This window comes from Eptesicus fuscus, chromosome 14 (genome assembly GCF_027574615.1).
Source record: "Eptesicus fuscus isolate TK198812 chromosome 14, DD_ASM_mEF_20220401, whole genome shotgun sequence".
NCBI classification, from domain to species: Eukaryota; Metazoa; Chordata; class Mammalia; order Chiroptera; family Vespertilionidae; genus Eptesicus; species Eptesicus fuscus.
Window position 1 is genome coordinate 23680550 of NC_072486.1, and position 20321 is coordinate 23700870.

The following is a 20321-nucleotide window of genomic DNA, read 5'->3' on the forward strand; positions in this document are numbered from 1 at the left end:
TGCTTATAATTATCAGTATTTTTTAAATTGTCTACAGTAAGAAAATTCCACATTTAGAAACAGGAAAAAATACCAAAATTTATTCTGACAAATACTACATTATCATCTAGCAACAACACTCTTGCCTGGCTGAGGTAGGAGATTTAGAATAATACCTCTTTAATTCTCAAACATGAGAATCCTGGAGCTGCCCTGACATGGGAGATAAAGAATTCACCTGCCCAAGCCACAGACAGGCTGGGGAAAAACACGTACAAGTCACAAATCTGACAGAGGATGTGTGTGTATAAAATATGTAAAGATGTGTGTATATGAAAACAAAGAACTGTTAAAACTCAATAATGAGAAAAAAAATTAATAAAGACTGGGCAGAAGACATGAACAGACATTTCACCAAAGAAGACATGTGAGTGGCAAAAAAACACATGAAAGAATCCTCAACATCATCAGTCAATAGGCAAATGCAAATTAAAACCTCAATGAGATACCATTACACACCCATAAAATATTTAAAATTGAAAAGGCTTGCCATGCCCAGTGTTGGCAAAATGTGGAGCAACTGGAACTCTTGTGCACTGTGGTAGGTGTGTGATATAATACAAATACTCTGAACAACAGTTTAGTAGTTTCTTAAAAACATAAACATACACCTACCATATGACCCAGACCTTCTCCTTCTAGGTATTTACCTAAGAAAAATGAAGGCATATGTCCGCAACTGTACACAAATGTTATACAGCTTTCCTTTGTAAAAACTGGAAACAAGCCAAATGTGCAACAGATAAATGGATAAACAAACTGTGGCACATCCATAATACTATTCAGCAAGAAGAAAGCATGAAGTCCTAAGATAGGCTACAACATGCATGAATATCAACAAAACTAAGCTGAGTGAAAGAAGCCAGACTAAAGAGAGTTTATACTGCATGATTCCATTTGTATGAACTTCTACAAAAATGCAAACTAACGTATAAGGACAGAAAGCAGATCAGTGGTTGCCTGGGGAATAGGGAGGCGCAGGCAGGGATCACAAAGGGGCACAAGGAAACTTGTGAGGGTGAGGGATACATTCTTTATCTTGATTGTGGTGATGGTTTCAGGGGTATAAACATGTCAAAACTTGTCAAATTGAACACTTCCAATGTGTGCAATATACTGTATATTGAGTATACCTCAATAAAGCTATTTTTGAAATACATTATTAGTACAATATTCTAGATGTTATATAAATGTTGTAGTTCACAATTATTCCGAAAACTGTCTCAAACCTATTAACCCACTTTGTATGTGTTACAGATACAGTCTTTGTATTTTTTTTTTTTAAATGCTTTTCTCTAAGGATTCACACAAAACTTGGAAATAAAAGAACAGTGTCTTCACTGTTTTCATGGTAGACCCAGGCTGCACATACAGGGCTAACTGACTGCTAGGCAGGCAGATCCTGTTGCCCTGAAGGGGAAGAGAGTAAGGCAAGTTATAGATTTATTTTTCCCTATTATTCTAAGGCTTACCTTTTAAGAAATATTTCCCATGACAAAAGGATTAAAGGATTAAGGAAACCTCCTTTTTTCAACTTGCTTATCTTCTTTCAATTTCAACAGACTACTAAATAATGTAAATACATCACATAAACTGAAATTTTATGTGTGATCAATAGATAGCAGATCAATAGACAAGAATAATATATGTACCCACACAGCTTTTTCTTCACATTTGTGCCCAAATCCAATAAATATGTATATTTCATGCTGCTACAAAATTAAAATCTTGAACAATGTTTTAACCTTCCTCTGCTTCTTCTGTATGGTGGGTTATGAATTGCATGATTATGTAAGAATAATACAAATTTAGATAACAAGTTTATTAATTTATTCTGAGAGATACCAAAAAAGGAGGTGGTCCATGCTTTTGGTAGTTTTAGTCTTGAGAGACACTACATTCCAGAAGAATCAATGAGAATTAGAAGAGCCCTGGTAGACTTCACAAATAAGTAGCCTTGAGTTTAACTTCATCTGATGGTTTGGGCATAGTTATAAATGAAGAAGAGGCCTTTCCTATAAAAAGGATCACTGTGAACAATAACATGATGTGTTCTTTGGGAGTGACCTCAATAGAGGCATGTAGACAAGCAATAGAAAATAAGACTGCAAAAGAAATGTACAGATAAATTATTGAAAGAACTAAAAAGTCAAGGGAATATTAGAATATCCAGAGTGGTATATAGGATTTACTATTATTGTGTAGTCTGGCTTTTGAATTTATCACCTCTGGATTCCACTGAAGAGGTCAGTTGTTTCTCTTTTGAAATGTGTAACAATATAGTTGAGTTAACATTTTCTTTTTTCTTTTTTTAATATATTTTATTGATTTTTTTACAGAGAGGAAGGGAGAGGGATAGAGCGTTAGAAACATGAATGGGAAAGAAATATCAATCAGCTGCCTCTTGCACACCCCCCACTGGGGATGCGCCCGCAACCAAGGTACATGCCCTTGACTGGAATCGAACCTGGGACCCTTCAGTCCGCAGGCCGATGCTCTATCCACTGAGCCAAACCGGTCAGGGCTGAGTTAACATTTTCGTCCTGGTGTGACAGCCAAGTATAATGGTTTTGAACCAGCCTTCTATGAGACAAGGAGTGAAGGAGAGTGGCGGCCTAGTCTAAAGAAGGCACCTGTTGGGAGGGAGATGCCCAGGGAGCCCAGTGGAAGAGCCCTTCCCTAAAAGGCTTGTGAGATCTTGATTGAGAAACCAGTGAAAACGCTTTTGAAGGTGCTGAGCTGGGGAAGTCTGTAATCAGATTTGCACTTGTATGGTCACCATAAACCACAACAAAAGAAAAACAGGACCAGACTGAAGCTATGGCTTAAAGGCATCTCTCCCCCAGAAGAGGATCCCAAGGCATCCAAGAACCATTGGGAAATGTATCGTGAAGGTCTCAAGTTGCCTGTGTCAGAAGGTCCTCCCCTGTAATGCCTGTGTGTGGGACTAGGCCTGGGACTTGAACTGCTGCTCTGTCACCAGTCCTCTGAGAGATAACCTTTTAGTTGAAGTATTGGTTTTATACTATTGGATCCTGTCTGGTAGTTTTTCTAATTTATTTGCTTTTTCAAATGAAATAAGCAGGGTTTCTAATCATAAGAGGAATTTCTATTTTGTGTGTGTGAAAGGAGAATAAGTTTGTATATTCTTAGAAAGAAAATATGGCCAACACACCAAACCTAATAGTTGTTATTAGGATGCACAACCAGTTTATATTTATTCATTCTATGTTTCTTTCTGTAGTATTTGCTTTTTTCTAAGCTGAATATCATGTTATTTTACAGTAATACTTTGAATGATACTTTTGAGTTCTCTTTTGAACCCATTATAATACTAAACATTTTTTAAAAATAATAGAAGGCATCATTGGCAGTGCCAACCAGTTCCCTAAAGGAATGTGGGCACAGTGAAACCAAGTTTGATTTTTCAAGACAACTGGAAATCTACAATTTTGAAAAATTTGGTTTTCAAAAGATAGCAACAAATTCAAAATGTTTAAAAATATTCTGCAGAACGCCTAAATCCTTTTCAAACTGGATTTGGCCTTCAGGTGGCAAAATTTTAGATCAATAAGAGTGTGTTTAACAGTGTAAATCTAATCATAATAAGGAACAATTGTGAAGGACTTGGGCTTTTAGTGGATATTCCAGCTAGCTCATCTATCTGGTTATCTTCACCCCTGGTTTTCTTTGACTAGGTTATGCAGTAACTCTATCGGAGGTAATGTGTATGAAATTGACAGCCATGTAAATAAGCCCTGACTACAGAAGTGTATCTGGAAGACTGCATTAATTTCTGTCCTGAGGACAGTGACCAGTTTTGCACCCATTTATAAAATGGACATCCCCTCATTCTTCTATAAATAATACTTTGAGTGATACTTTTTTTTTTTTTTTTTTTACAGAAAGGAAGGGAGAGGGAGAGTTAGAAAAATCGATGAGAGAGAAACATCAATCAGCTGCCTCCTGCACACCCCCTACTGGGGATGTGCCCGCAACCAAGGTATATGCCCCTGACAGGAATTGAACCTGGGACCCTTGAGTCCGCAGGCCGACGCTCGATCCACTGAGCCAAACCAGTTAGAGCTTGAGTGATACTTTTGAGTTCTCTTTTGAACCCATTATAATATCTTACTAATTCCTTCCTTAATTAATGAATAATGTCTTTTTAAAAAATATATTTTTACTGATTTCAGAGAAGAAGTGAGAGGGAGAGGGAGAAACATCAATGATGAGAGAATCATGGATCAGCTGCCTCCTGCACGCCCCCTATTGGGGATCAAGCCTGCAACCCGGGCACGTGCCCTTGACTGGAATCGAACCCTGGGACCCTTCAGTCCACAGGCTGACGTTCCATCCACTGAGCCAAACCAGCTAGGGCATGAGTAACGTCTTTGACAGGTTTTAATATTTGTACGAAAGATGTGATTTTATCCTGTTTAAAAATGTATCCATTAACTTCAGACTATCAATTAGGATCCCAAAGATTCTCCCCGTCTTTCCTTCCCACCTCGGTCTTTTTCTTTGTGAATTTTGTGATATCGGTGTAATATCTGGGAGGATAAGGAAGAGGGGAGCAGGGAAAGTCATGTAAACTGATGTCACACGAGCTCCACAGAACTTTTGAAAGACAATTAATGAAATTAAAGTATTAACATAAGTTTATTTCCGCCTCTCTGATTTATGCTCAGACACACACAAAAAAGGCAAAAAACAACAACAACCCACTCAAGGAATAACATAAACAAAGAACTGAACTTTGGATCCATAGATGTTTTTCAAACTCCAGGTCCAAACTCTTTAGAGGATATATACTCAATATACTGAGTCATGGCCAGATTTATTAATAGAATGAAATAGGAAGGAGAAAAGGAAGCGGAAGCATAAATATTATGAGAGAGAATCACATATGATAATGTGCTACAAACATATGCTTTTGGATACATGGACAAGGTCATTGAAATGTAGTTCTTAATTTGGGTTGCCAGCAAAAAATATTTCAAAGCCGCTAATCATACTTTGGTGCTCACATATCCCCTAAAAATGTTTTGAAAACATGTCCCCCCTTGTACTTTTTAAGTTGTCATCTAAAACTTTCCATTCAAAATTATAAAGGATGTAATTTCTAGCATGTTATAAATATTTATATGTTGTAATAAAACCAAGATATCATTCTTTTACATTTATCCAATGAATTATAAACACTATAACGTTTTTATATACACCATCAACCATTTAAAAAATAGATGAACAAGTTCTTTTATGACAGCAGGAAATTTCACATTGTTCTCTTTCTCCTTGAACTCTTACTTCCATTTCCACGGGCCTGGAGTAGCTCAGAGATGCCCCCAGAACACACTCGTGCAGCTTTTCTAACATATCCAGATGAATACAAGGTGGTGGTAGCAGCCTCATTTTTAAGAAAGCCTGTCCACTAATTTAACACTCCTAACAGTTCACTGGTCACCTAACTGGAAAAGTAACATCATGCGCATATATAACTATCATTAAAAATTTGAATTTACGTGATCTAATAAAACTCACTTCTCTAATAGGACTGTAGAGTTGCTTTCAGCAAATTCAGAAATTAAACACATATTATTTTTAGCCAAAACAGAACATCTAAACTACTCAGAAAGTCGGAGGTCTGGAGCTACAAGCGCATGATTATAAAGCATTGGGCAAGGGAGGATTCCGGAAGAAGGCAAAGGAGCTCCCTGGAACTTCACAGTGTAGATTTTAACGGGCTAAGCTGGGGTTTTTGTTTTCTTTCTTGATTTTATAGTTTTTTACTTGATCCTTATAGTTTAAATCCTTTCCTATTTTATTTCATATAATATTAAAGGCAGAAAAGCTTTTCAGAAATGGGACACGTAGGATTCAAACATGAAATCCTTAGACAAAGTACCAGAAATCTAGGTTAAAAGAGTACTCGGGGGGTGGGGGGGGGGGGGGGGGGCGCTGCCAGTTTATCACTAGGGATGATTTCAACATGACCTTGTTGCCATGGAGAGCAGCACAGGCTTCATTTGATCATCTCAACAGCCAGCTACTGACCACTCCTGTAAGACACCCACCACCAGAAACTCTTTGCCATCATTAGCTATGACTAGAATAACAAAATCCTGCTATCCTGGAAGCATTAAATTATCTGGAAATTATTCACTTTCTGGAATTTTCTCTAGCAGAATTGCTTTCCAAGCATATGATAAAGGCATCTTGAACAGTCACAATTGGCCCAAGAAAATTTTAGAACCAAATCTTCATTCTTCTCAGACCCTAGTCCCATCATCGAATGGTCTCACTAAGATAAAACCAACCTCATAGAAATTGACCCACCTTCATTACTTTGTAAATAAATATGACCCCCAAAGTCTCTATTAGAATCAACAGAGAAGTTTTGTGTACTTTTGTTGTTTGATTTGGGGATTTTTGTTTGTTTTCCTTTTAATTACCCGATTATTTTCAGAATAAAAAATGGTAGCCTGGCAGTGGTAAAAACTGACTACCTTTTCCTTCTACTGTCCCTTATTCAAAAAAAAAAAAAAAAAATAGAACAGTATAACACAGTCTCCTCTGATTCTACTAATTGGGGGGGGGGGGGGGGGGGGGGAGAAGTCTCCCAGTACATCAGACCCAGGTTTCTCCATCTCTTTATTCTTAGTGGTTTGGTCCAGATAATTCTTTGTTGTAACCTACTTCTCTGTGGGTGGGTGTGATCGCCTAGTATATGATACACTTTAGCCAAAGACATCTTAATTTCAAGAGGTTTTATTTAAAAAACAAAACAATAACAATTTCCCTCTCTTTAATGCAGTACATGTGAGCACCATGGATTATTTTTTCTAAATAGTGTTGGGGAGGTGTAGACATTTAGAAGATAAAGTTGTTGCTTTCTGGAGCTTATAAATGAACTGTATTTGTAATTTATATCATTTGGGTCTCAAGAATATAATTTAAAGACGTTAGTGTTGTCCCGACTCTTCTAAATTAAGGATACAATGATATGATATATTTTTATGTTTTAATAAAGTTACAGACATAATTCTAACACAGAAAAAACAAAACACATTTTGGCTTTGGCTTAAATAACACTGAACCTACCTATACAATACTAATTTCTACCCACTGCATTCAATGTTGCAACTCTGAAATGGAAAAAACAAAACAAAACACAACATACTAAAAAAGACTTCAGATAACTCTAACAAAACACATCTCTTCACATATAACAAATATCTTAGATGAATAAACAGATTTAAATAATGTCCTAAGGGAGAAGGAAGTCATCCGATGTAAGGCCACACCTCTTTACACTCTCTATAGCACAGGGAAAACCTAGAATGAATAAAAATAAAACATTATTCAGCGTTGGTCTTTCAATTGCTCTATTTGCTCACTTACATGCATTTAACACACAACAGGAACCCTTGTATTCAGCTTCCAAAAGGTCTCACCCCCCAAATTGTCTACTAGAAATCTGCATCATTTGACTTTGAATACAACCTAACTGCAGTATAAAGTCTTTATTTCCTACCGCCACCCCCCCCCACAAAAAAAATTCAGTTGTTTGTTCACTTTTAATTAATCCAACCAACATGTTTTGAAGGGCAAATACTGGCCAGGCACCGTGGTAGGCCTTACAGAAACAAAACCAGACAAGACACTTTGTCGAAATTCAAGGAAATATCCAATCTTCTTGCTGCCTCTTTGGCCTGCTTCTCTATCACCTCTCTCAAAGCCAGTCCCACAAAGTATGGTGCTGAGTCCTGTGTAACACTAGCACCGGCCATGCAAGAGGCTAACAAGTTGCTAACAAGTCTAGTCAAGCATTGCTATTTGTCTGAAAACTTAACACTCCTGAGTAAACAAGAAAGCTGGCTGTTTTACCTCCTCCCAATTTTTTTCATCAAAGTGCACATAAAGATAACACAAGACAACAGCTGGCAATAGCTCCCTCAACCATGTGCCAAAGTCTGAGTCAAATTTCCATGAACAGCACAATCAACAGGGATAGGCCAAGAAGAACAACTGACCAAGAGTTCCTAACTGTACTCTGCCACATGCTGCTACTTCTCTCCAAGGAATGCAGGAATAAGTGAATAAACAAGCAAACTAAAACTGGAGAGTGAACCACAAAGATGGAGAAAGTATTCCATCCATTCCCATTGCCTAAACTTAATTCTAAAATAAAGAAGTTGTACCTTCCCAGGAAAAAACCAGCTGCCAGACATCCCACTGCCTGAAAACTCGTCTGGCAGAACTAGATTCCCTCCCCTAACCTGACTCCTCCCTCGGGAGATCATCCACCTCCATTCAAAGGTCAATGGTTTGTACCTGCCCAAGAAGACTGTAAAACAGGGGCCCAGACAAAAAAAGCTCCATGAGCCGAGCCAGAAAGGAGGTGTCCTTTATGTTCAGACTCTCAGCCCAGCACACCCACATATGATGAGCGCCAGTAGCCAGTGGGAGCTGAACAAGCTGAGGAACGTGTGCATCCGTCTTTGGACACGGAACAAGCAGCTGCATGCAATGAGTTCAGAGAGGGAGACTAAGGTAATCTCACCCACCCCGTCTCTCCTTCAATAAGAGATTACCAGAATAAGATCAACATAAAGAAGGGAAAATATGAAACCAAAGATTAAGAAGGATATCTCTCTGATGATTATTTTCCACAAGAAACTGTTGATAAGTAGAGAAAACACCTTGGTAATATTCAGATGGTTGTGAAAAACCACAATCTCTAACATCCAAGCTGCTGAGCAGAACGGCGTAAAACCCAGATGGATTCAGGATCTCCGCTCTCAGACAAGCCCACACACTCCCTTCCTTCTGGGGAAACACGGTTTCCTTCACCCTTCACTATCTTACTGTTCATCATCACGAAGATGTCCAACGGATACTTAAGGCCAATCTGGCCGTGCTAGTAACAGTTATAATTTGTAGTTTATTACTGAAGTGCTCAGTGTACCAAGGCACTGTGCCCAATGCTTTACAAACACAATTATCTTTCACGCTTACAATCATATGAAGCTTTACCTCCCAAGTTAATACGAATATTGCAACTATGAAAGGATGAAAAATTTGTCCGGAAATCACTTAAGTGAAAGTATCAGGATTTCAACTAGGCTGTTTGCTCTAAGTCTATGTTCTTCACTCTGTGCTACACTGGCTCAATGTCTACGCCTGAGTCATCTTCCCAGAACTACTCTACTCTCTACCTCAAAGCATGATGGTCCGAACAGCTGCTAGAACAAAACCGTGTTACCTTAATTTCACCCTCTCCCTGTCCACCGAACACTAAGTCCTGCAACTCACGATATCTCATGAAACTTTTGGCTTTTCTCTATTCCTACTGCCACTAGTACTCAGTTCAGCTGACCACAATCCCCATTATGGGTTACTACATCCCCCTTGGGCATCTTTTCAACATAGTAAACTCTCAGCAGCCATGTTTGTACCCAATCCTCCCCAAATCCCTTTCCACGCCATAGCTCTTTGGATGGCGTATGGACAAGTGACTAGAGCTGGCAAATTAGATTATCCCAAGAAAGGAGAAAAATTTAAAAAGCAGAACACAGAAAGCACAAAATGACTATAGAAATGATTCAAAAAAGTATCGGTAACAACAATGTAAATGGACAAAATATAGAAATGTTAAACCTTTAGCCACAGGCAATATTTACAAGAGACACACCTAAAACTTACAGACACAGAAAAGCTGGAAGTCATAAGGCCAATACAGACACAAATACACACAGTATAAATATCAAATAAGGTTTCTTGAGGAAACATAACAAGCAGAGAAGTACAAAACACTCATCATCCACCAAACTCCAGTGCTCCTATAGAGAGGAACCCAGCCTCCACACATTTGGGCAGTTGTGTTATAATGGAAGCCTTGTGGTTAAAAAAAGTGTCTGTTCTTCCCTTGAGTTAGACCTGCCAAGTCAGACCTGATAAACACCTAAGAGGTGAGGCAATGAGCAATCTAAGCCCTTAGGTGAAGTACATGATGGAAAATAATACAACAAACCAATTCTAAGCAAAAAAAAGCTGGTTAGAAACCAAAAGAAAATTAACTTTAAGCCAAAAAGCATGATCTGAGATACTCACTACTTCATTTGACCATTTTCTTCACAATCCTAATCTTGTATGAACCGAATAACAAATCTTCAAAAATGCATAGGACAAGTCATCAGAAATTCAAGGGAAAACTGCCAATTGCTACCATCTGTTGGATACTTAGCACAATTATCTCAATTGAGATATTAATCAGACAAAAGGTAATAACATAGAAATAGTTGAACAATGCAATTTACAAGCTTGATCCAACAATTGAAAAATGCAATTTTTTCCAAGCACACATGAAATATTTACCAAAATTGCTCATGTACTTGATAAGCCTTAAAGCAAGTCACATATACTTTGAAAGATAATGCAATTACATTAGAAATTAATAAAACAAATAACTTCAATAAATAAAACCTATTCATTTGGAAACAAAAGCCATGAGTCAAAGAAGAAATAAGTTGAAAACTAGAAAATATTTACAATTTAATGATGATGAACATCTACTTATGAAAACCTGTGGGACATGCCTGCAGTAGGTTCAGGGAACCACAGGCATACCTCGAGATACTGCGTTTTGGTTCCAGACCACTGCAATAAAGCAAATATCACAATACAGTGAGTCAGAAGCTTTTTGCTGGTGGATGATCTTGCCTTCAGTTTATGAAAAATGCAACATCTGTGAAAGGCAATAAAGCAAAACACAATAAAACGTATAATAGATGCAGAATGTTTTACAGGTGAGTTCTACCAAACAGTTGACAAGCAGATCAATTCAATTTTACACAGAATCCAAGAGAACAGAGGAAAGACTCCACAACTCATGTCATGAGACTAGTACAACCCTAATAATACCAGAATCTGACAAGGACTATACAGGGAAAAAGAAAATTATAAGCTAATCTCCCTCATGAATTTTTATGATGCAAAAATCCTAAACAAAACAATATCAAACCCAATATCCTATCTAATAAAAGAGTAATATGCAAATTGACCATCACTCCAACTCACAAGATGGCTGCCCCCATGTGGACACAAGATGGCCGCCACAAGATGGCCTACAGGGGAGGGCAGTTGGGAGGGACAAGGCCTGCAGGGGAAGGCAGTTGGGAGGGACAAGGCCTGCAGGGGAAGGCAGTTAGGGGTGACCAGGCCTGCAGGGGAGGACAGTTGGGGGGTACCCAGGCCTGTAGGGGAGGGGAGTTGGGGGGACCAGGCCTACAGGGGAGGGTAGTTGGGGGGGGACCAGGCCTGCAAGGGAGGAAGGTTAGCGGTGACCAGGTCAGCAGGGGAGGGCAGTTAGGGGCAACCAGGCTGGCAAGAGAGGGCAGTTAGGGGTGACCGGGCCAGCAGGGGAGGGCAGTTAGGGGCAATCAGGCTGGCAGGGGAGCAGTTAGGCGACGAATCAGGCTGGCAGGGGAGTGATTAGGGCAGGCGTCCTCAAACTACGGCCCGCGGGCCACATGCGGGTGTTTTTGCAGTTTTGTTTCTTTACTTCAAAATAAGATATGTGCAGTGTGCATAGGAATTTGTTCATAGTTTTTTTTAAAACTATAGTCCGGCCCTCCAACGGTCTGAGGGACAGTGAACTGGCCCCCTGTTTAAAAAGTTTGAGGACCCCTGGATTAGGGGGTGATCAGGCTGGTAGGCAGAAGCAATTAGGGGCAATCAGGCAGGCAGGCAGGCAGGCCAGCGGTTGACAGCCAGCGGTCCTGGATTGTGAGAGGGTTCCCAAATTGGAGAGGGTGCAGGCTGGGCTGAGGGACACCCTCCCCACCCCGTTGCACAAATTTTGTGCACCAGGCCTCTAATATAATAAAAGCATATATCAAAACCAAGTTGTGTTTCTTCCAGAAACGTGAGCATGGTTCAATAGTGGAAAATTTATTCATTTTAATCATCTCAATTAAGGCAAAAAAATTGATCAAATATCCTAATCACTCAATTAAAACTCTTATCAAACAGGGAATAGATGGGAAAGCCCTTAACCTAATAATTAGAACTCCAAGTTGTGAAGAACTTCCAGGAAGGCTCCTTAAAGGGAGCTGAGTCCCATGAAGGCACACCCTTTTGCCTGACTACTTCTCTGCTGTCTGGAATGGGAAGTAGATGGTTGATGCCCCTGCATGTATCCTAGCCTATGAGGTGACTTTAAGGATGAAACCAGAGAGAGAGAGAGAGAGAGAGAGAGAGAGAGAGAGAGAGAGAGAGAGAGAGAGAGAGAGGGAGAGAGAGGGAGAGAGAGAGAGAGAGGGAGGGAGAGGGAGAGAGAGATTACTTTTCCACTTATTTATGCATTCATTGGTTGCTTCTTATATGTGCCTTGATCAGGGATAGAACCCATAACCTTGGCACATTGGGACAACGCTCTAATCAACTGAGCTACACGGCCAGGGCAGCCTTTGTATATTTAAGACACTTTTACTTATGCAGTCAAATCCCATCTTAACTGAAACACCATTTCTATTCAAAATGGTACTGGAAGTTCTAACCTGGGGAAAAAGCAAGAAAAATAAAATGTGTAAGAACTGTTAAGAAACAAAATATTCACATATGAATAGAAAATTTATCTTATAGAAAATTGTAAGATGACTTTAGCAGGATAGCCAGAAAAAAGTCAAATGCATTCTATATACCAGCAACAATCAGTTAACAATCTTTAATTAAAAAAATACCATTTATATCCCCAGCCGGTTTGGCTCAGTGGAGATAGATCATTGGCCTGCAGACTGAAGGATCCTGGGTTCGATTCTGGTCAAGGGTACATGCCCGGTTGCAGGTTCAATTCCCAGTAGGGGGTGTGCAGGAGGCAGCCAATCAATGATTCTTATCATTGATGTTTCTATCTCTCTCTCCCTCTCCCTTCCTCTCTGAAATCAATAAAAATATGTTTTAAAAAGCATTTTTTTAAAATATATTTTATTGATTTTTCACAGAGAGGAAGGGAGAGGGACAGAGAGCTAGAAACATCGATGAGAGATGAGAGAGAGACATCGACCAGCTGCCTCCCGCACACCCCCCACCAGGGGATGTGCCCGCAACCAACGCACACGCCCTTGACCGGAATCGAACCCGGGACCCTCCAGTCCGCAGACCGACGCTCCATCCACCGAGCCAAACCGGCTTTGGCGGCAAAAAAAAGCATTTTAAAAAAAGCATTTATAATAGCAACACGTTACCTAGGAATAAATCTAATCTAAAAGTCAAAACCTTTATGTAGAAAATTAAGAAACTATTTGGAAAGATTTTAAGGGGACCAAAATAACTCAAGAATAGTAAGTTGTCATTATGATGTTATTTCTGAAATCAATCCAAGGATTCAAATGCAATTGTGATCCAATCCCAACACAGTTTTCTATGGAACCTGACATGCTAAATTGTATATGAAGTAGCAAAGAGCCAAGAATAACTACACATTCATGAAGAACAGATCAAGGTAAAAGAACTTTCCATCAAGACATCAAAGTTACAAGGCCACAGTGTTGAAGAGAGTGAGTAATAGTGCAGAGACAGAAAAACAGATGAATGGAACAGAACTGAGAGCCCAGGAACAGACCCACACATATATGTAAACTTAAGGTGACATCAAAGGTCAATGGCAAAAGGTCACAGTCAAAAATGATGCTGGGACAATTGAAATGAAAACAAAACAAAGAAATTGGATATCTGACAACATACATGAAAACTCAATTCTAAATGATGGAGTAGTTTTGAATATGAAAGATAAAACTATTTCAAATTTTTTAAAAATATAGAGCTTGTTTTAAGAAATGATTCTTAAATTAGATTTTTTGAATTGCCTTTTCAACTATTTTAAACTTTATGGAAAAACATTTTAACTATATTAAAAGTAGGAGTTCTTTCCAATGAAAGGGGAAAAAAGGAAAGAAAGACAGAAAGAATGAAAAAAATTGAAAGGCCTAAACTAATAAATGCAACATTACTATCCACACTAATACAAAAGCTCTCAAAAATCAATAAGAAAAATCCTCAACCCAAAAAAAAAAAAAAAAAAACCCACAAAATGGTAAACACAAATAGCCAATAAATATTTGAAAAGCTCTACAACATTAGTAATCAGAGAAAGGCAATTACGACCGCAACATGAAACCATCTCATTGCCAAAAAAAATGTGGATCAAATGGAACTCCTGATAAGAGAATAAACTAGTACCACTACTTGGGGAAAATTTTGGTTTTACTAGTAAAACTGAAGATGCACACCCTATGTTCCAACAATTCTACTGATATACTTTTGCACAAGTGCGCCAACAAATATGTACCAAAATATTCACAGAAGCCCTGTACACAATAGAAATGAACTTCAAATAATCAAAATGTCAGTCAATACAGCAAAAAATTAAAAGAATGAACTCCACCTAGATGTGTCAACATGGATTAATCTCAAAAACAAGCAAAAGAAACAACTCAGAAGAAATATATGGTATGATTCCAATTTTATAAAGGTCAAAATTGACAAAAACTAAACAACATTCCATTTAGGAATGTCTGCATGTGTAAATAAAAATATAAAGAAAAGCTTAGTGTTTTCCAGATAGTGTTGCTTTCTGGCTGGTAGGGAGAAGGACTTAGTTGATGAAGTACAAACTACTAATTGGTAAAGGTCCATTTCTTAAGCTGAATGAGTTCATTTAATCTCTCTGGAAAGTATTGAATACATACTGGTCATATTTACATTTCTCTATATGATGTATTATTACATAATAAATTTTAAGTGACTCAAAATATATCCAAAAGGATGTTTTAAATTATCTTCCTGCTTGTCTTGATATTTTATTTTTTAGAACGCTGTTGGAAGGTAAGAGTGGTCTTTTAACTGTAATAAAACAATGATATTAGCATCTGGTACTTTAAGGATTGCTATTAAAGAATATATTCATGCGTACCCTACCCTATATAATGCATATTGACTTGTTTTCTAAAGCAATACTAAGGTGCAAAAGACAGTAAGTCTTCGGAAAAAATATAGACTTTATTGGTTTGCACCAATAGAATCACAACTTTTTTATAGACCAATTGACATACACCCTGTATCGATTAACGAAATTGTTTAATTTTGTTTTAGTGACAGCAACATCAAAAGACAAATATATGTGCTGCCAAGTAAACACTGAGATAGGCTATCCTTTAATTACGGTACATTAGATTTCCATTTTAAATTGCTGCAGTGAAGTCTCAAAAGGATCTTATTTGCTTCAGGCTCCAGATAGGTCCCTGAATTTGAAAGATGTCAACTAAGGTGCCTTAGGCAAACTCATGGACTAAGTTCCCCCAAAATAGTAATATCCAATAAAAAGTGTTCTCCAATTTCTGCAGCACTGTTGGCAGGTATTTTTATGAGCACTCATTCTGGAATATCCCTGGCAAGTCAGGTACCAATCGGCAAACACACACACACATACACACAACACAAAAAACAAACAAAACAAAAACAAAACACGAAAATCAACAGCCACAGGAGCCAGGGAGATCTCCTTGAAACAGGTTATCTTCCAGATCTCCCCTCCAGAGTCCTGGGGAGCGGAGAGCAATGGCGGAAAAGATTGCAGAGGAGTTAGAAAGGTCCGTGAACCCTATGGACAACAGTTGCAATTTACTTTGCAAAACGGTAAATTATCCACCCGCTCATTTTGCGGATGGGGAAAGGACGGGCCAGGAAGCGCCGCTGGTCCGAACCTCGCCGTAATTTAAATTCGTCCCCTCTCCCAGGCCAGAGGTCCTTCCCCCTGTCGGCCCACTCCCAGATGCTCCCAGACACTGCTGGCACGGAGGTGAGAAAACCTGCACCTCCGCGGTGTGGCCAGACCGTGGGCACCAGAACCGGTCTCGGCGGTCCTCAGGCCGGCCTCTCTTCCTACAGGCGGGGAAACTGACAGGGAAAGTGACGCAGCCGGGGAAGGAAACCTCCAGCCCTCCGCCTCGGCGCGTCCGGCGGCCTGGCCCAGGCGGTGGCGATCACTGACGACGCCCCTTCCCACCTCTAGGAGGGCGGGTATCAAAAACAACCCCATCGCTAGGTTTCCACAGGCAAGAATCACGCCCTTCCCACGCAGAACCTGGCAGACGGGGGGGAGAGGGAAATGCGAACAGCCGGGGACGGCAGCGACTCCGCCTCTCTCTCTTCACCCGTCCGCGGAGAGAAGGGTAAAGAGTGAGGCTGCGGGGCCTCCCGCGAGAAGAGGTACCTGAGGCTCGCACCGCAGGGTCCCGCCGCACCGGAGCCCCGCACCCTGCTTCCGGGGTCAAGTGGCCTCGGGGAGGCCGGAGATCAGCGGAGGGAGCCTCAGGCCCCGCCCCACCCGAGCCCCGCCTCCACTGCCCTCTCCCAGGTGGACCGGGCCACTTCCGGGACGCCGCGCGTCACTAAGCAGCAGATTCCCCACTTCCGTTCGCGTCCCTCCTTGCGCGGTCCCTTTGGTGGAGACCGTGAGTCCCGCCGAGATTTCCGCGCGTTTGATTGGTGGAGCCAGAGTGCTGGTCTCCGCCGATTGGTGCCAGGGAAGTCTGCCCCATAGACGCCCGCGAGCCGCTGTTTCACTCCGCCGCAGGTTTCCCGCCGGCCGCCCATCTCCGTCTGCGATGATGGTGGAGGTGATGGAGTTGCCTAAGTCGCGTATCAACGCCAGCATGCTAGCGCAGTCCATCGACCGGCCCGTCTGCTTCGTAGGGAGGCTGGAAAAGGTGTGCGCGCTCGCGGCCCGGGCTCCCCGGTTGTAGTCCGTGGCGGGTGAGGTGGCGGGAGGGGAGGGGAAGGGACCCCTTGGCTGCCTGGGGGCGGCCTTAAGGACGAGCAACGCAGGGTGAAGGAGGACCGAAGGAAAGCCTTAGCATCACTGCGCTCCCGGTTGCTTTATTTTTGCACACTTTATAGCTATGGCAGCCCCATTTTGGCGCCTCTTTTATGGCGCGGAATAGCAACGTTTGCGAATGCGCTCCATTCTAAGTTCTAGCGCCCCCACCCTGGTTCTGTTTGTGTTGACATAAAAGAAATTGTAGACTTGACTCCCACATCTACTTTCTTGATACTTGAGTTTAGCCAGACTTGACGGCTAGTCTGATTTTCTGATTTTCTTCTCTTCTGCAATTCTCCTTCTCAAACCTCGTTTTTCCTTGAAGTCACTTCTCGATAAAACATTCCTCGACGGTCCCTTCCAGATCCCACAGCTGTTATCTTATCCCAGTGTTAAGAGTGCAGCCCCTTCATCCTTCTGGTGAGAAACAGGCCCAAAGTCCCAGAATCGATGAACCAGGTTAGAAAGCTAAAAGAAAACGAATATTATATAAAGGCTTAGTAATATCAGCCACACAACCTCTCCTCTTTTTGAAATAGGTGTTATTATGACTTCACAGGTAGGGAAATTTGGAAGTAGTGTAGATCAACCAATGAACTTGTATGCATGTATGCATAACCCGTGGACACAGATAATGCGATGGTGAGGGCATGGAAGTGGGGGGATGGGGGGAACTGGAAGAGGCTAATGGGGAGGGGCCGGGAAAGAGAACCTATGTAATACTTTAAACAATAAAGATTAAAAGAAAATACTTAAAAAGATTCAAACAAAAAATGCTCAAGACCACATCAAGTAGCAAAGCTAGCACTCAAAACAGATCTGACTGCAGACTTTGCAGCTGTCTCACAAGATTAGAACCCAGATCTTTTGACAACTGATTCTCTTTACTAAATCATGCCTGATTTTTAAAACATACCCTCCATGGAATATGTACTATTTAAATCATGGTTCCCGGCAGAGTTCATTTTTAGTTAGTATGGACTCCCTTTAGTTTTTAGCATAGGGTTGTGTGATATAGCAAATAAAAATACAGGACATATTTGTAATAAAAAAGGTGTTAATCAGGAAACTGAAACATAATGGGGTCCTTTGAATGGATACAGTAACACAAGATTATAATTTGAACCTAATAAACTTCAAAAACGATTGCTTTGCACACATGTATCTATTACAAAAGTTTGGGTCAACCTACCCATCTTTTGTCAAATTAATATTTTTATTTAATTAGATTTTAAAGGTTTTATGTCGGATGTTTTTCATTGTGTATTTCTTTTTTAGATTCATCCCACTGGAAAAATGTTTATTCTTTCAGATGGAGAAGGGAAAAGTGCAACCATTGAGTTGATGGAGCCTGTACGTTCAAGTATTAATTCTCTGCATATTAGAGCTAATTCTACATCTTGTTTTGGTTTGTTGCTGATATTTTTGGTTCTTGGAGTGGATGTATAAAGGATCAGCTTGTAAAACTTCCCTGGCTGTAAAAGTCAATTTTTGTCCTTGTATTACATTCTATTTCCCTTTTACATGTCTAACCAATGATTATTTGGACTCTGTGATTTTTTTTAAAAAAATACATCTCTTAAATACTAGGTGACAATTCTCATGTCTTTTGAAAGACCATAAAATCATGTAAGGTAAATCTTCTGTTTAAATCACTTTTCTTCCTTAAGAAAACATGAAGATGATGCTTTTTTAAATACTGTTTTCTATTTTTGTTTACATATATTTTCAGTTGTCAGTTTGTTTTTACATTTTATATTTATTTTTTATTGTCTTTTATTAAGACAAATGCATATGCTGTTTGGTTAATGTATACAGAATATACTGTGCAAGGTAATAGAAGGTTCCTTTCATTGGTCTTTTTGAACAAATTACTCCTTGTAAAAATGCTGGACAGTCTCAGTATCTTTAAGTGATTTTGTCTTCAATTTAATATCTTTGGACCTGGAGCTATAGCTAAAGGTTAATAGGATTTGTAACATGCTAACAGCAAGTACTCAAACATTTTAACAGGTTGCACTTCAGTTTCGGCATTGGTAAATTTTTAATTATTTTGTTAAATGAAATGAAAGATAACAATTTTCCGAGTTCATTATCAACTGAAATGTGATAACATCAAGTTGGTATTTTGTTCTTTGTGTTAGCTTGATGAAGAAATCTCTGGAATTGTGGAAGTAGTTGGAAGAGTAACAGCCAAGGCAACCATTATGTGCTCATCTTATGTCCAGTTTAAAGAAGATAACCATCCTTTTGGTAAATAAAGCATTTAGTTTCATGAATTTAGGAGAAAAACAGATTTTATTCTTTAGTCTCAGTCCTGCTACATTTTCAATTTCTAGAATTTTCTGATCTCGAAAATGGGAGTACATTTTGCCCTGCTTCTAAGTAGTGTGTGTATTTGTAAGAAACTCAGTCAAGTTTAATATTTGTGGAAATAATTTTTTAAGCCAAACAAAAATAATGTTAATCTTTTTTGTTTTGTTTTAACATATGGATTAAAGCCATCAAGTAATGTATAATACCTAAAGCACAACAATACAATGGATGATCTCCTGTCCCCATTTCTTTCATTTTTTGAAGCCAGTTAGTTAAATAAATATGATGGTCCATATCTCAGTTTTAGAAGATGGATTGGGAAAATAAGTTGACCTTTAAAGGGGAGGTAAAAGAGAAAGAGGTAGAAATGTTTATATAATAATTGATATTACAACTTTCCACTGTAGATTAAATGTTTGCTAAAATGTTTTTTTCAGATCTTGGACTTTACAATGAAGCTGTGAAAATTATCCATGAGTTCCCTCAGTTTTTTCCTTTGGGGGTTATGCAATATGATTGATCTCGATTGCAAATGAGCTGCATTGAAGACTATTAAAGGAGATCCCTGATATTTGAGGGATAGATTTTTGTTATTTTTAATATTTAATTTGTTCTCTTTTTAAGTTCATTTACCTAACTTTATTAGATGTTCCAGTATGCCATTTTTAATGGAACTGGTATATTGACAGTTCTCTCCTACCTCCTCATAAAGACTCACTTATCTGGCATATGGTCAGATCAGATGCAAAAACAAAGCAGTTGTCTGACTTTAGTTTTCTGTTTTATTAATAAAAAGTTAAATGATACTATTGGTCATGTTATTATTTTTTAGGCAGGTATTCAAGCACAAACTTAACACATCACTACAGATTTGCCTATTCTGGACATTTCATATAAATAGAATCATATAGTCTTTTGCACATGCCCAGGTTGTGGGCTCAATCCTAGTAGGGGACATGCAGGAAGCAGCTGACCAATGTTTCTTCTCACCAATGTATTTGTCTCCCTCTCTAAAAATCAATAAAAATATTAAAATAAATAAAAACCAGAGGAAAACTTCCTGGGAAGCTTACAATGGAGGAAC

General features: G+C 39.4%; 2 protein-coding genes across 12 annotated transcripts in view; one reads left to right on the plus strand and one right to left on the minus strand.

Annotated features, from left to right (window-relative positions):
• Positions 1–16445, minus strand: part of UMAD1 (UBAP1-MVB12-associated (UMA) domain containing 1) — a 247124-nt gene extending 230679 nt beyond the window's left edge. For 7 of the 10 annotated variants that reach the window (XR_008558143.1, XM_054726486.1, XM_054726481.1 and 4 more), the window contains exon 1: positions 16316–16445. The gene's annotated coding sequence lies outside the window, so the exon portion shown is untranslated. Of the gene's footprint in view, positions 1–16256; positions 16282–16315 lie in introns of those variants that run through there. The other 3 variants (XM_028156529.2, XM_028156572.2, XM_054726480.1) reach the window with 3 other exon arrangements.
• On the plus strand, positions 16025–19808 carry RPA3 (replication protein A3). 2 transcript variants are annotated; one of them, XM_054726488.1, is made up of 5 exons: positions 16025–16157; positions 16679–16811; positions 18200–18274; positions 19066–19174; positions 19675–19808. In XM_054726488.1, the coding sequence occupies exons 2-5, from the start codon at positions 16710–16712 to the stop codon at positions 19755–19757; spliced, it is 369 nt and encodes a 122-aa protein (XP_054582463.1). In that variant the 5' UTR covers positions 16025–16157; positions 16679–16709; the 3' UTR covers positions 19758–19808. The 2 variants fall into 2 exon arrangements, with proteins under 2 accessions (XP_054582463.1, XP_008146979.1); XM_008148757.3 differs by lacking the exon at positions 16025–16157 and having other exon boundaries at positions 16396–16811.
• Positions 19809–20321: the final 513 nt, after the last annotated feature.